This window comes from Plectropomus leopardus, chromosome 11 (genome assembly GCF_026936395.1).
Source record: "Plectropomus leopardus strain MGB_pleo_1.0 chromosome 11, ASM2693639v1, whole genome shotgun sequence".
NCBI lineage: Eukaryota > Metazoa > Chordata > Actinopteri > Perciformes > Serranidae > Plectropomus > Plectropomus leopardus.
Genome location: NC_142186.1, coordinates 37177635 through 37190964, shown reverse-complemented (window position 1 = coordinate 37190964; position 13330 = coordinate 37177635). Strand labels below are relative to the sequence as shown.

The following is a 13330-nucleotide window of genomic DNA, read 5'->3' as shown; positions in this document are numbered from 1 at the left end:
GATATAAGATGTAAATAAAAGTTCAGAGGAGTTGATAAACATTTGGAGATTAAACTCTTCACAGGCTGAAGGCGTCACGCGGCACGTCAGAGCTCATATCGAACGAGAGAAAAGACAATGACCGACTAAATAAACAGTCCAAACACTATTTAGAAATTAATAAAAACTGACAAGAAATTGCCAAAAAAGTCCTTATAAGAGAGATAAATATTTTATGATATTCTGTGAAACAATTTCAAAGACATAATTAAAATAATTATGAATATAGTTTTCTTGACGCCTGCCTGATAATTTTCAGGTCAGTTTTTGTCATCTTTTACTCATGTTTTCCAAGTCGCAGACACTTTTTACAAACTGTTTAACCCTCAAAAAACATGGAACAAAAGCCAGCGACATGACAAGAAATATCCAACTGCATAACTGCAAGAAAAATTATCTGAAATTTAGTTTGGATTTTCTTAAGGGGGAAACAAAAAACTAGAAAACTATATTTATAATGATATATTTAAAAAGAAAATAATGTGTGTATGTATAGTTTTTCATGTTCTTTGTGGTTTTTAAATCTCTTTTCTTGTGAGTTTTTGGGCCATGTCCTGTGTGGTTGCTCACTGCCTTCTCCCTGTGCTTTTGCAAGAAATCAAACCAGCTCAGGTTTCAAAGGGTTAACTGATGGACAGAAAACATTTGCTGCTTTGAAAATGTGCTCTAAATCATTTTGAAAAAAATATATCTTTTTATCTTTGCATCTTTTGTCTGCACTTTTTCTATTTTTAAACGGGGATTTTTATTTAAAATGTTGTAATGATTTAGTAATTTCTTTTTCTCTTTCACTGTAAAAGTGTTTTCTTTATTATATTTGATGTTTTATCGCTCTCGTATGAAATGTGCTGTCACGATTCTGAGCTGCAGCTGCGCTCTTTGTTTTGCTTTTTTCGGGTTTCTGTCGGGAGATCACCACAGCAGAGTCAAAACAACCTGACAGCTGAACTCTGGGAAATTTCTAATGTGTTTGTCAGACGGCAGACAAACATGTTATTTCTATATTTATTTATTTTATTCCCTTTCATTTGCTGTTTTATTGCTTTTATTGCTTCTATAGTTTTTGATCTGTTTCTTTGTATTATTTTATAATGACATTTTACGTCTTGCATTATTTGTCCTCTGGTTTTATTGGATTCAACTCTACACTAATTTCTTCTCAAATGTGTGATAATTGGTTGGAATAAAAGGGAGGGAGAAAAATGTATATTAACAAAAAAAACTAAGGGAAAAACAACAACCAAGAAAACTTTTTATAATTACGTCTATTCTATATTTAAAATTATGAAAGAAATTAACAAATATTTAAAACATATTTTTCAGCAATTTTTAGGGTAATTTTCTTGTTTATTTTTTTGTTACTTTTCTGGTCCCCCCTATTTTCAACTAATTTTCTTAAAACTTTTTTTTCTGAAGCTAATTTCTTCCTAAATTTAAGGCCATGACTTGTTAAGATGCTCATTGTCCGAAAGACTCAAGCACATTTACTCGCTACAGTGGGATACGAAGGTTACCATCTCTAAGACTAAGCACTTTTTTTTATTTCTTTCTTAATTTAAATGTTAATATTTGTTTTTTTGTGGTTGTTCTGTTTGTTTTTATAGATGCTGTTGTTGCTTGAGTTGATGGGCTGCGTGTGGTGTGAACTAGCAACATACATAAAATTAATTTTCAGATCGGGCATAGGTCGTTATTATTATTATTATTAAGTTATTGTTATTGTTATTTTATTTATTTATTCTTATTATCATTTCAGCGACACACTTCAGACTTTAAATACGTATTTTTTCAGGGCAGGCCTCTTTAGGAAATCAAACTTTTTTTCTCTGTTCTCGCAGAACATCACGTAACCGCAGGAGGAGCCTCCTTCGTCTCCTCCAGAGAAGCCAGACGGGTCACAGACTTTCCCTCCTCCGTCATTATTTTCACTTCCTTTGTTTTTAAAGCTGCTGACACACACACGGTTAAACCTAAATGTCAGGACCTTAAGGGCACACCACAGATTTAGTATCTCACCTCATAGATGAAGCTGTGGGACTTTTCAGAGTAAAACCAGACACACAAAAACCGAAGCAGCTGACCTTTAGACGGCTGTGAGGGTCAAAAACTGTTAGTAACAGGCCTTTGTTGAGTCTGCAGGCTGAGTGAGTCCCGTCAGCACACAGACCTGTTTTCACACACTTTTTCACTTCACTGTGTGTTAACCCTTTGTTACCTGGACTGACATCACTTGTCTTGTGCCGCGTTCAGACGCCTTTCACAAGAATCCAAACCTCTGAACGCTGAGCCGATTAGTGCGAGCAACTCGGCAAGAAATGTCCCGCAATGTATTTTTTAAAAAGCTAGGGAAACATTCCTAGTCCTTTTTCGTTGGTGTTAAACTTTCACTGCGGTCACAGCTGCTTTCTCTGTCGGCTGTTACAGGGCGCCATGAGTTATTAAAGGGTTAATTTGTTATTCTGTAAGGTGATAGGATGTCGTGCAGGAGGTCCATGTGCCTTGTGATTTATGTTTATGAATAATAATGTTTCTGAAAATCCCTCACTCTGACTTTTTTTGTTTTTTACAAACTGCACCTTACATATATATATTTTTATGATAATTTGTTGGATAATTACCAACAAATAGCAACCAACGGATGCATTTTGAGTCAATATTGGAAATAAACACTAAATATTCTCAGTGATGAGTGCGGCGTGCGGTCATGCTGATTTGTTTCTAAATGTCTCGTTGACCAATCAGATGCTTGGTCTGACCCAGCAGGTGTTCAAACAGGGACCTGCTGATATGAAGTGTCTTTGGGTGATTTGTTCTGTGGTCCAGGCCTCGGCTGGTTCTGATCAGCGTCTGGCTCCCAGACTCTTCAAATTGACGCTCAGCTGATTCAGGAATCAAACCTGCGACTGTCAGAGGTCACTCACCACAGCGCCCGCTCTGCCCCGAGGTCCTTTGACGCCACGTTCCCCCTTACTGCCCTGCAGAGGAAGAAGAGACATGGTGACACTGAGCTCGGCTCTACAGCGCTCACATTCTGTTTCTGTCGAAGACGGAAAATCTCAGCGGCCTTTACCTGCTCCGCGGAAAGATCGCATTTATGATTTTTATAAGTTACGAGCACATGAACGTCCCTCCAATCTCGTAATTCTGACTGTGAAATTGGGGAATTCTGATGATACCTGAGTTGTTGAGTTGTGACGTTTCAGAGCAGCAGAAACGTCAGATATCATGGAAACGACTGACGGTAAAAAAATTATATATTTGGTTGTTTTGCTCCTCGAAGCTCTCGTTGACTTTTCGTAGAGTCATTTGAGTTTGTGCGTCTGTTAGCTGCAGCAAACTGTGAACTCTGCAGCAGCCAGAATACTAACGCTGACAACACGCTGACTTTACAGCACGAGACGATCTGTTTATTTCTATTTGCACTTGAACATTTATTTATCTATGCATTTATTTCTGTATTTATTTCAGCAATATTTATGTATGCATATTTGTTATATGTGCATTTATTTACGTCTGTATTTATTTGCATATTTATTCATTCATCTATTTATTTATTAAAATTAAAACCTGAGTCATTTTTTGTCCTTCATATTTTTTTTATTTGAGTTGAGAGCATTCGTAGTTGCCACTTTTTGTTTTTTTGGGCCAAACTAAACTAAAAACTGATACAGGTGCAAATGTGATTAGTCGTTAGGATTAATGTGGTTCTGAACATATTTGTTTGTGCTGTTTGGAGCGATTATGTTGGTTACCTTGGCTCCCCACTGTCCCGGCTCTCCCATCGCGCCCCGCACTCCTGTCGGACCCTGCGGAGACAAACAGCAGCGATGAACAGACGTTTGTTTCCGTTCGGGAAGTAAAGACGGCGGACAGTTGGTAAAAATGTGGATGCAATGAACTCACATCCTCTCCGGGGTCACCGTCGCTGCCCGGCAGGCCGTCGTGACCTTTAGTGCCCTGAGGGGGGAAGACAGGACGTGAGCGGAGAGAAAACACAGTTTCAAATCGTCTTAAGATTCACCGAAAATGATGCATTATTAATTATTGTTGGATTTTCAAATTTCTGACGGTCCCTAAAAATTTTATGTGTTATTAAACAGGTCTGTGCAACAAAATTCCAGGACTTTTCCAAAACTTGCAAGGTATATCTAGTTTTCCAAAACTTTTCCAGGCCTATAAATTGCAAATTCCAGGACTTTCCCAGGTTTTTCAAGATCGCACAAACCCTGATCCAGGACTTTTGTAGAACTTTTATTTACTTAAACTAATTCCATGACTTTCCCAGCCCTGAGAAAAGTGTTTAATGACTTTTCCAGGTTTTCCATGACCGTGGGAACCCTGAAACAGCACAGAGTGAGTGTGTCTAACTGAAGCATCGTTGGACCAGTTAACGGTCAGCTGCGGTGGCGAGGAGCCGCTCATCTCTGAGAGCTGAACACGATGAAGGTCGTCAGGCGAAAGCGAAACATTTGGTCGTCGAGCGGATTCGCTCTAACCTTCGCTGACGCAGACGTGTTTGTTTACTCGCGGGTTTGTTTTTCTGGGAGCAGCTTTGATCACACTGCGGCTGCAGGGTTGGTTTCACTTTGAGGTTTGAACTCCATGACCTCACCACAAAATTAACCCTTTGAAACCTGGACTGACATCACTTTTCTAGTGCTGCATCCTGATGCCTTCAACAAAAATTTGAACATTTGGACAAATTAGGAAAATCGGTTTGATTTCTTCAGAAAATCAGGGAACACGGCAAAGAATAAAAATATAGATATTTTAAAAAAAGACATAAGAATAATAATAATATATCTGCTGTCATATGCTCTTGTTTATTTTCTTATATACATATATATATATATATATATATATATATATAAAAATAAAGGGAAAATGTCCAGAAAACTGTTTTTGTTGTTATCATTAATGTATAACTAAAAGTAATCTTTTTTTGGGGGGTCATTTCCTTTTTCTTTTTTACTTCCCTTTTTGTTATTTTTTTTAGGTAATTTCCTTTTTTTCTCTGATTTCTTGCCATTTTTCGAGTCATTGCTTTTTTTATGTTTCTCATTAGCTTCTTCCCATGTTTTTGAAATAAATCAAGCGAATGTGCTCATCAAGCCAGAAATCTTGGTGTACTTTTTGGATTTTTAATTTCAACAGTCACATGCAGACGGTCATAGATTAACACCTTAAAAACAGGCAAGAATTAAAGAATCTTAACATAGAGAAAAAAAATCAACAAATGCATTTATTTTTAAAATATTATTGTTCACTCGGAGTTTCCAATGATATTTTTTTTATTTAACCTACAAATACATTTTTCTTCTTTTGATGTCTGAATGCACTTTGAATGTTTTCTTTATGTATTTCTGTAAAGCTCTGAATTGAATCGTGTTTTAGTGCTGATGACAGAAAATGCAGATCTTCTCAGAGCTGAAAAAGCCAAATGACTGTTTGGGTTTTTTTTTATGTGATTCTCACGAAGTTCAAAGCAACAGAGAAAACTTTGTGAAAAGTCAGAAACTAAACAGTGAATCACTCGACTCTTCAGCACTGACTGTGAAAAGAAAAGTGAAACTCAAAAATCATTTCTGGTATTTTTGTGGCGTGAAGTGAAAGTTTCGGGGGCAATCCTGTGCTGTGAGAGAAAACACGAGCTTCCTTCAAACATGCAGCACAACTCATTTCAAAATTTCAAAATTTCACAGCGTCCACAAATGAAAGAGAAATCTTCCATCCTTCCCTCTGGGAAAGTTCGTTTTTACAGTTTTTACCTGCCGACAGTCAGAAACTACACTGAGCGACTCACACTGTTATCACAGAAATAATAAAAAATAATGATGACCTGTTGTCAGCTGAGATGCGGCCGAAGGTGACTTTTAAAACGGAACGACCTCAAGACTCAAAGTTACTTCATCATCTGACAAAAAAAAAAAGTGATTTTAAGAAAAAAGGTTTTCATATAAATCAGTGAAAAAAAAGGAAAAGAGAAAGAAATGCCAGAGGGAAAAAACAGAATATATATATGCTCTTCTTTTTTCCCTTATATTTATTTCTTTAATTTCTCTATCTGTATTTATTGCTTTCCTTTTGCTGCTGCCTCAACTGAATTTCTCTCTTTCTATTTATTTATATTTATATATGTCTATCTCTCTCTCTCTCTACCTATATATATATATATATATATATATATATATATATATATATATATATATATATATATATATTATATAATCTGTATTGGTATTTTATATAAATGATCGCCAATAAAATGAAAAAGTGCAAACAAGGTGTCATCATGGGGGGAATTTTACTTTGTAAAACCTTAGGGAGCTATTTTTATTAATCTTTCAGTTTTTATTTAAATTTTCACTCGACTTTATGAAAAAGTTGCTCTGAACTTTCTGTAAATGATGTTATAAGTTTCAGTTTTGATCAAACATTTGCAATTTCACAAACGTTTGTGTGGACTTTGTCAAAATTTAGAGTTTGGAATATAACAAATATTTTCGTTTTTATTGTAAATGCAGATCGGATCCAAATATTGTTTATGGCTCTCACTAACTACACGTTCAGCCATCAGTATCTGCCCTGAAAAACCAATATCACACGACCCCGAATATACAAACTCTGATAAACAAACTCTGATAAACAAACTCTGATAAACAAACTCTGATAAACAAACTCTGATAAACAAACTGAAGCTGTGAGGTTTCAGGATTTCTCCTCTAAACTCATAAAGAGTTTCCTCAGTAAGAAACTAAAACTCGTAAAAATGAAACTGATAAGAGCTTAATCACACACACACACACACACACACACACACACACACACACACACACACACACACACACGCACACACAGTCACACACACACAGACACAGTCACACACAGTCACACACAGTCACACACACACACAGTCACACACACACACACACACACACACACACACACACACACACACACACACACACACACACACACACACACACACACACACACACACACACACACACAGTCACACACACACACACACACACACACACACACACACACACAGTCACACACACACACACACACACACACACACACACACAGTCACACACACACACACACACACACACACACACAGTCACACACACACACACACACACACACACACACACACACACACACACACACACACACACACACACACACACAGACACACACAGTGTGACACACAGACACACACTGACACAGACACACAGACACACACACACACACACACACACACACACACACACACACACACACACACACAGTCACACACACACACACACACACACACACACACACACACACACACACACACACACACACACACACACACACACACTCACGTGCTCAGACTCAGGACCGTTGGGTGATATCTGATAACTCTGTGTAACAGTGGAGTAAAAGAGTAAAAGAGTGTGTTTTTGTACCTTCGGTCCGCTCGGTCCGATGGATCCGGGCTGTCCGGGATAACCCTGAGGACACAAACAGCAGACTTCAGATCCCAAACTCGTCTCTGCTCGATGACGAGTGAGTTATTGACCTAAATTTAATCAGGAGTGACGGAAACACTCTAACGTGTCGGAGCAGAGAAAGCAGCTCATTAAAAACAACGTTTTCAGCTCACTCTGAGGAAGAAATCAATGACTCTGACACTGTCTAGGTTTCATCGTTGAATTTAACATAATATGTGAAATATAATAATAATATCACTTACTTTGGTGCCTTTCTCTATTTTATGTTTTTTTATGACACATTTTCAGTTTTGTTGTAACGACAGTGAAGTCCTTGAGTAAACGTGAGAAAGACTTTCAGGCTGAATGTTTGTAATCCCGTTTGGAGCAGAAATTCAAACTAAACGTGTGGACATCAAAGATGACGTCAGTGAGCACGGATGATGATGAGGACGTTTCTTACCGTGGATCCTCTGTCGCCGGCGTCACCTGGAAACCCGGGCGCTCCGGTCTGACCCTGCAGGACACAACGGCAGGTCGACGTTAGCCGTGACCTCTAAGGACACATTTTAACAAAATACTGACGAGTACAGACTCGATTTGAAACAGGAAGATCCATTAACCCTTTCATGGATCAATCATGAGAGGAGGAAGGCAATGAGCAACTCAGCAACAAAAAAGCCCCAAAATTAGCAAGAAATTTACAAAACGTTACAAGAAATTTACCTGAAAATAAGCAACAAAATAAGGCTAAAAAACAAAAACAGACACAAAAATGACCAAAAAAAGTGCTGGAAAAACAGAATTTTTTTTTTTTTTTTTAAATTGTATTTCATAGAATAACTCTAAAAATATGATGAATAGATTTATTAAATGAAAATTTCTAGAAATGTTTTCTTAGTTTTTTGATCAAATCATATTTTTGCCCCCAGCTAATTTTCAGATGATTTTCTGATCACCTTTTACCATTTTTTACAAGCTGCTGGACATTTCTTTCATTTTCTTTTGTTTCAAAATAATTTCAACATAAATACATTTTTCTGGTCATTAACCTCCTGCAGATATGCTCTATGTATGTATATGGTTCAGGACCTCTTTTTAACACTTTGACTGGTTCAACATCAGCTTTGTGCTTCCCAATCATTTAAACTTTAGAAATCTGAGCAAATTCCTTTTTTTTTTTAAAAAAAAAAACTTCGGAAAAAAAGAGCAACTTAAACTTGCAAGAAATTAGTAGCTTTGGATTTTTTTTTCAAAAATGTAGAAAAAAAGTCCACAGACTATATTTAAAATGATCATCATTATATATTTAAAATTAATTTAGATAATTTTTAGTATATTTAAGCTCTGTTCCTGTCATTTCCTTTTTTTCTTCTAATTGTTTAGAAATGTTTTGTACTATTGACTTCTTTTTTGGCCATTTCTTCTTTTCCCATTTGTTTTTGAAAGAGATGGAGCCAGTTTTCTTGGTGTCAAAACCTCTCATTATGCTTAATTTCCGTACCTTCAGACCGTCTCGTCCTTGAGGACCCTGGTTGCCTTCGTCACCACGAGACCCCTGAACAGAAAACAGACGAGGAAAATATTTAAAAGAAATGAGAAAAACAAAATGTAATCTTAAACCTGAATTGAAAACATCAGCAACATGATGATGATGATGATGATGATGATGATTCAAAGCATGTGCAACATTTCATATATGTGCTTTTTATAAAATCTGTAAGTCTGCAAATGTTGAAATGTTGAATGTGTGAACATTTGCACCCGACATACAGCACAAATCAGCAAAAAAAATTGACTGCATTCGGGTGTATTTAAATTTTTAAAAAAATATCATTGTTTTGTATGCCTTAAAAATTGTCACACAAATTTCCTAAAAAATGTCAAACTATAATAAAAGTTTTTCACTGACAAGTAAGAAAAGTGTGATAGACAGTTTATAAAAAATGTCAAAAATGCATTTAGTCTTCAGTTTTCAGACCTAAGAATTCTTTAAACTTTAAATATTATTAAATATTTTTCACTCTCAACTTTCAAATGTCGAGACGGAACCGAAAACACAAGAAAATATCTTTCACACTGTAAAATTCTGACTGATCACACGTGTTATTTACTTTTATACAGATTTATTAGATTTTATACAGATTTTATTATTACGTGTAAATACGTGTTTCTTTACCTTGATACCGTTACCTCCCTTTGGTCCTGGAGGCCCGGCGTCACCACGAGGGCCCTGAAATAAAACAAACACAAAATAACAAACTCTGTTTCTTGTCATCCGTCAAAGAGTTCATTTCATTTGCAAACATTCACAAACTGGACAGTTTGTCGGTGCTCGATATTTATGTTAGAAATAAATTCACATAATTTTGTGAAGTTAGTTTGAAAGGTTTGGGGAAAAAAAGGAACAGAAATAAAGCAGTTAATGAATCATGTTGTAACGTCGTCTTTTTATTTATATCTCCTTTTTTTATTTCTGTTTTTTATATTTTATTTTGTTTTATTTGTGATTTTATTGCTCTTATTGCTTGTGTTGTTTTGGGTCTTTTTCTTTGTATTATTTTATACCGACATCGTGCATCTTGTATTATTTGTCCTCTGGCTTTAACGTTAATTTGAGCTTCCTCCTGCTTATGTTCAGTGGGACTCTTCGGCTTTCCGCTGTTGTGTCGCTGTCTAGTTGTCAAAACACTTTGTAAACTCTGCTATATAATTAAAGTTAGTAATATTATTATTAAAACATCAGCTGGTAACACCAACAGCTGGTAAACCCCTAAATTCACCAGCAGCCTCTTTAACTGCATCACCGCCGCGGCTGACGCGGTGAAGTCGCCACCGTGACGGACGGCTGTGGCTCCAGATGGAGGAGCCAAACTTTGGGTGATTTCCCGCCATTTGAAGGACCAGCAGCTGAAGTTCGGCTGGATCTTCTCAGCAGGCGGCTTCTGGGTTCACTGGCAGTTTCAGCTCCTGCCTCCACATGTGCACTTAAATTTCTCATCAGAAATAAAGAAAAAGTTCATTCTTATGTCCCCGGCACCGTTTTATAATTTCATTTTATCACATTTTCTTGAGGCACTCTCCTTTCTTTTCAAAAGATGTTTATTATGGTATCATGTGAAAATAACTTTTCTTGAGATAATGGTAAAAATATAATTATTAAAGTATTACACAGCTGTTCTCTGCTTTTTTAAATTTCATTCTTTAGGTATTAAAATGTGGTTTCAAAGAGCTGGTTCTGATTGAGAGGAAGTAGCAACTTCAAACACTGTATTTACAAAATATTAATGAGTTCTTCAAAATATTGAGTTAATAAATACTAACACTCAAAACTCAACGCAGTCCCTGTGTTTTCATTTCTGGGTCACATCTGATATTTAGGTGTTTTACAACAAAGTGATTCATTTAATTTTTGCCAAATCTTTTTTTCCTGTTTTAAAAGGATAAATACATTCTCAAATTCTCAAACTCTCTCACCTTCTTTTGTGTACTTTAAATAATGTGAGCTCTGCAGCATCAATATGAACGTAGATTATTGTGTTTAAAAGCTTGAAAAGCAAAGTGAGTCGTGGGAGGAGTCAGTCGTGGAAATCAATAAGAGATAACAGATCTAGGGATTAAGAGGAAATGACTCAGATATCTGTTTTTTTCTGTGCTGTGTATAAAAGAGTGAAGTTCAGCAGTAAACATTTCTCCCACAGAGAAGCTGTTTGTTTCCTTACAGTCTCACCAGGACCCCCGACTCCTCCGCGCGGTCCCTCCATACCGACGTCCCCCTGTCCACAGAGAGAGGTCACATTTTAATAAAACATTAAACGGCTGCAGCTGCTCGTGACGCCGGCAAACTGGTAACATGTAATCTAATATTTATGATAATACAGATGACGACCAAAGGAAAAGTCATTTTTACTGCTCGTTATTTTTTATCAAATCAAACAAAAATAATTTGTGAAATATTCAATAATAATAAAAACAATAATACTGAAAAATAAAAAATAAAGTTTAGAAAAAAATGTTGTTGTTGGTTTGTGAAAATTTCGCTGATTAATTCTTTTACCAAGAATTGAATTGCTTATGGCTTAAATGTTATAAGGGAAAATATCAATAACATTATGAAATCTGCACCTCACCATAAAAAAGAAAAAGCAAATTCTGGCTCTTCATGAGTCAGGGTCAAGGATTTTAAGGACCTTGTAAGACATTAAAGGACAACCGTGGACTTAAAGGACGCGTTCCGGTAATCGCTTTAAAGTTTATAGGACAGTTTAACGTGTTTCGAAAATCTCTCATATTAAAGGTCAGTGCATCAGTCTACAGTGTGTGTGTGTGTGTGTGTGTGTGTGTGTGAGTGTGTGTGTGTTACCTTCAGACCTAGCTCTCCTGGATCTCCCAGGTCTCCAATAAGTCCAGGTTCTCCCTTTTGAGGACAAAAGATTTAGTCACTTATATAGTGAAAATCATCATCTTCAAACATGTTTATTTATTATCATAAAACTGAGTTTTTAGTTTGTTTGCAAAAAACTGCTTAAAATCTAGATGAATTAAAACAAAAAAATGTGTCAGAAGCCAGAAATATACATACAGAAATAATGAAATAAACTGAATTAAATGTAATGATAATTTCCTTTTTAAATTTTTTTGAAGATGATGAGCTCTTAATAACGTGCACGTTATCGTTCCATATCTGCACACCGCGATATGAAGCCGATGGAGCCATCTGTCATTATATGAATTAATCTGTGGATGAAACTTCAAGAAATGCCTAAAGGATGTTGGTACATGTATTTATATATAAACACACATATCTAATGAATATTCATGTGGTGCACTGAGAAAATGTTCCTGAAAAGTGGAGGATGAATTCATCATTTCTGAAGCTCAGCGTTACACTGAGATCATGTTTTAATGATGTTTTCATTCACGTTCTGTTTCTGAGCGTCCGAGCGACCGTCGCTGTGGTTCAACTGGGCTCCCCGGGGTTAAACTCACCATCGCTCCAGAGAAACCAGAAGCTCCGTCATCTCCTTCGGATCCGGGGTCGCCCTACAACGAGACGTCAAAGGTCAAAACTGAACAAACAAACAGGAATATAAATAAATATTCTTTTTTTCACTCAGAGACACAGCAAGAAACACTCACAAGGTCATGCCGACTTTTTAGGTCAAATATGTTTAATTTTTTGTGAATATGTCAAAATAAAAATAAAAAAGTAAAATAAAATATGTAAAAAAAATCAAAATATAAAAATATATATACTCATTTAGAGTCTGAAACACTTTAAATTGTTCCAAATATTTGGGAAATGTCTGTATAAACAAAGACTACACGTATCTGCAGAAAATTCATGACAACTGAAACATTTTCAGACGTTTTTTTCATGTTGTGGTTTCACATTTCTGTGTTGTTAGATGATGATTTAAAATTTAAATAAAGCTTTTATCTGTGGTATATTTCGTTGTCCTAACCTCAGAGTGTCTCAGCCTCCTACACAGTACAAAAACAGGATGTTTTTTCTGCTCCTTTCACTTTGTCTTTTGTTTTAGTTTCACTTTCACTCGCCTCCTGTCTTCAGTCCATTTTCACTTCTACTTTCACTCTGTCAGTGTGTATATCAGTGTGTCTGTCAGTGTGTATCAGTGTGTATATCAGTGTGTATCAGTGTGTATATCAGTGTGTCTGTCAGTGTGTATCAGTGTCTGTCAGTGTGAATGTCAGTGTGTATATCAGAGTGTCTGTAAGTGTGTGTATCAGTGTGAATGTCAGTGTGTATATCAGTGTGTCTGTCAGTGTGTATATCAGTGTGAATG

At 36.3% G+C, this 13330-nt stretch overlaps 1 protein-coding gene across 1 annotated transcript in view; it reads right to left on the bottom strand.

Annotated features, from left to right (window-relative positions):
• The window catches only part of LOC121945702 (uncharacterized), a 33674-nt gene that overhangs the window by 7492 nt on the left and 12852 nt on the right, over positions 1 to 13330 (bottom strand). Inside the window, exons 8-17 of the mRNA XM_088084831.1 lie at positions 12513 to 12566; positions 11887 to 11940; positions 11246 to 11299; positions 9703 to 9756; positions 9028 to 9081; positions 7987 to 8040; positions 7500 to 7544; positions 3943 to 3996; positions 3792 to 3845; positions 2961 to 3014 (exon numbers count right to left, since the gene is read on the bottom strand). Of these exons, the coding sequence (XP_087940957.1) occupies positions 2961 to 3014; positions 3792 to 3845; positions 3943 to 3996; positions 7500 to 7544; positions 7987 to 8040; positions 9028 to 9081; positions 9703 to 9756; positions 11246 to 11299; positions 11887 to 11940; positions 12513 to 12566 (531 nt within the window). The remainder of the gene's footprint in view (positions 1 to 2960; positions 3015 to 3791; positions 3846 to 3942; positions 3997 to 7499; positions 7545 to 7986; positions 8041 to 9027; positions 9082 to 9702; positions 9757 to 11245; positions 11300 to 11886; positions 11941 to 12512; positions 12567 to 13330) is intronic.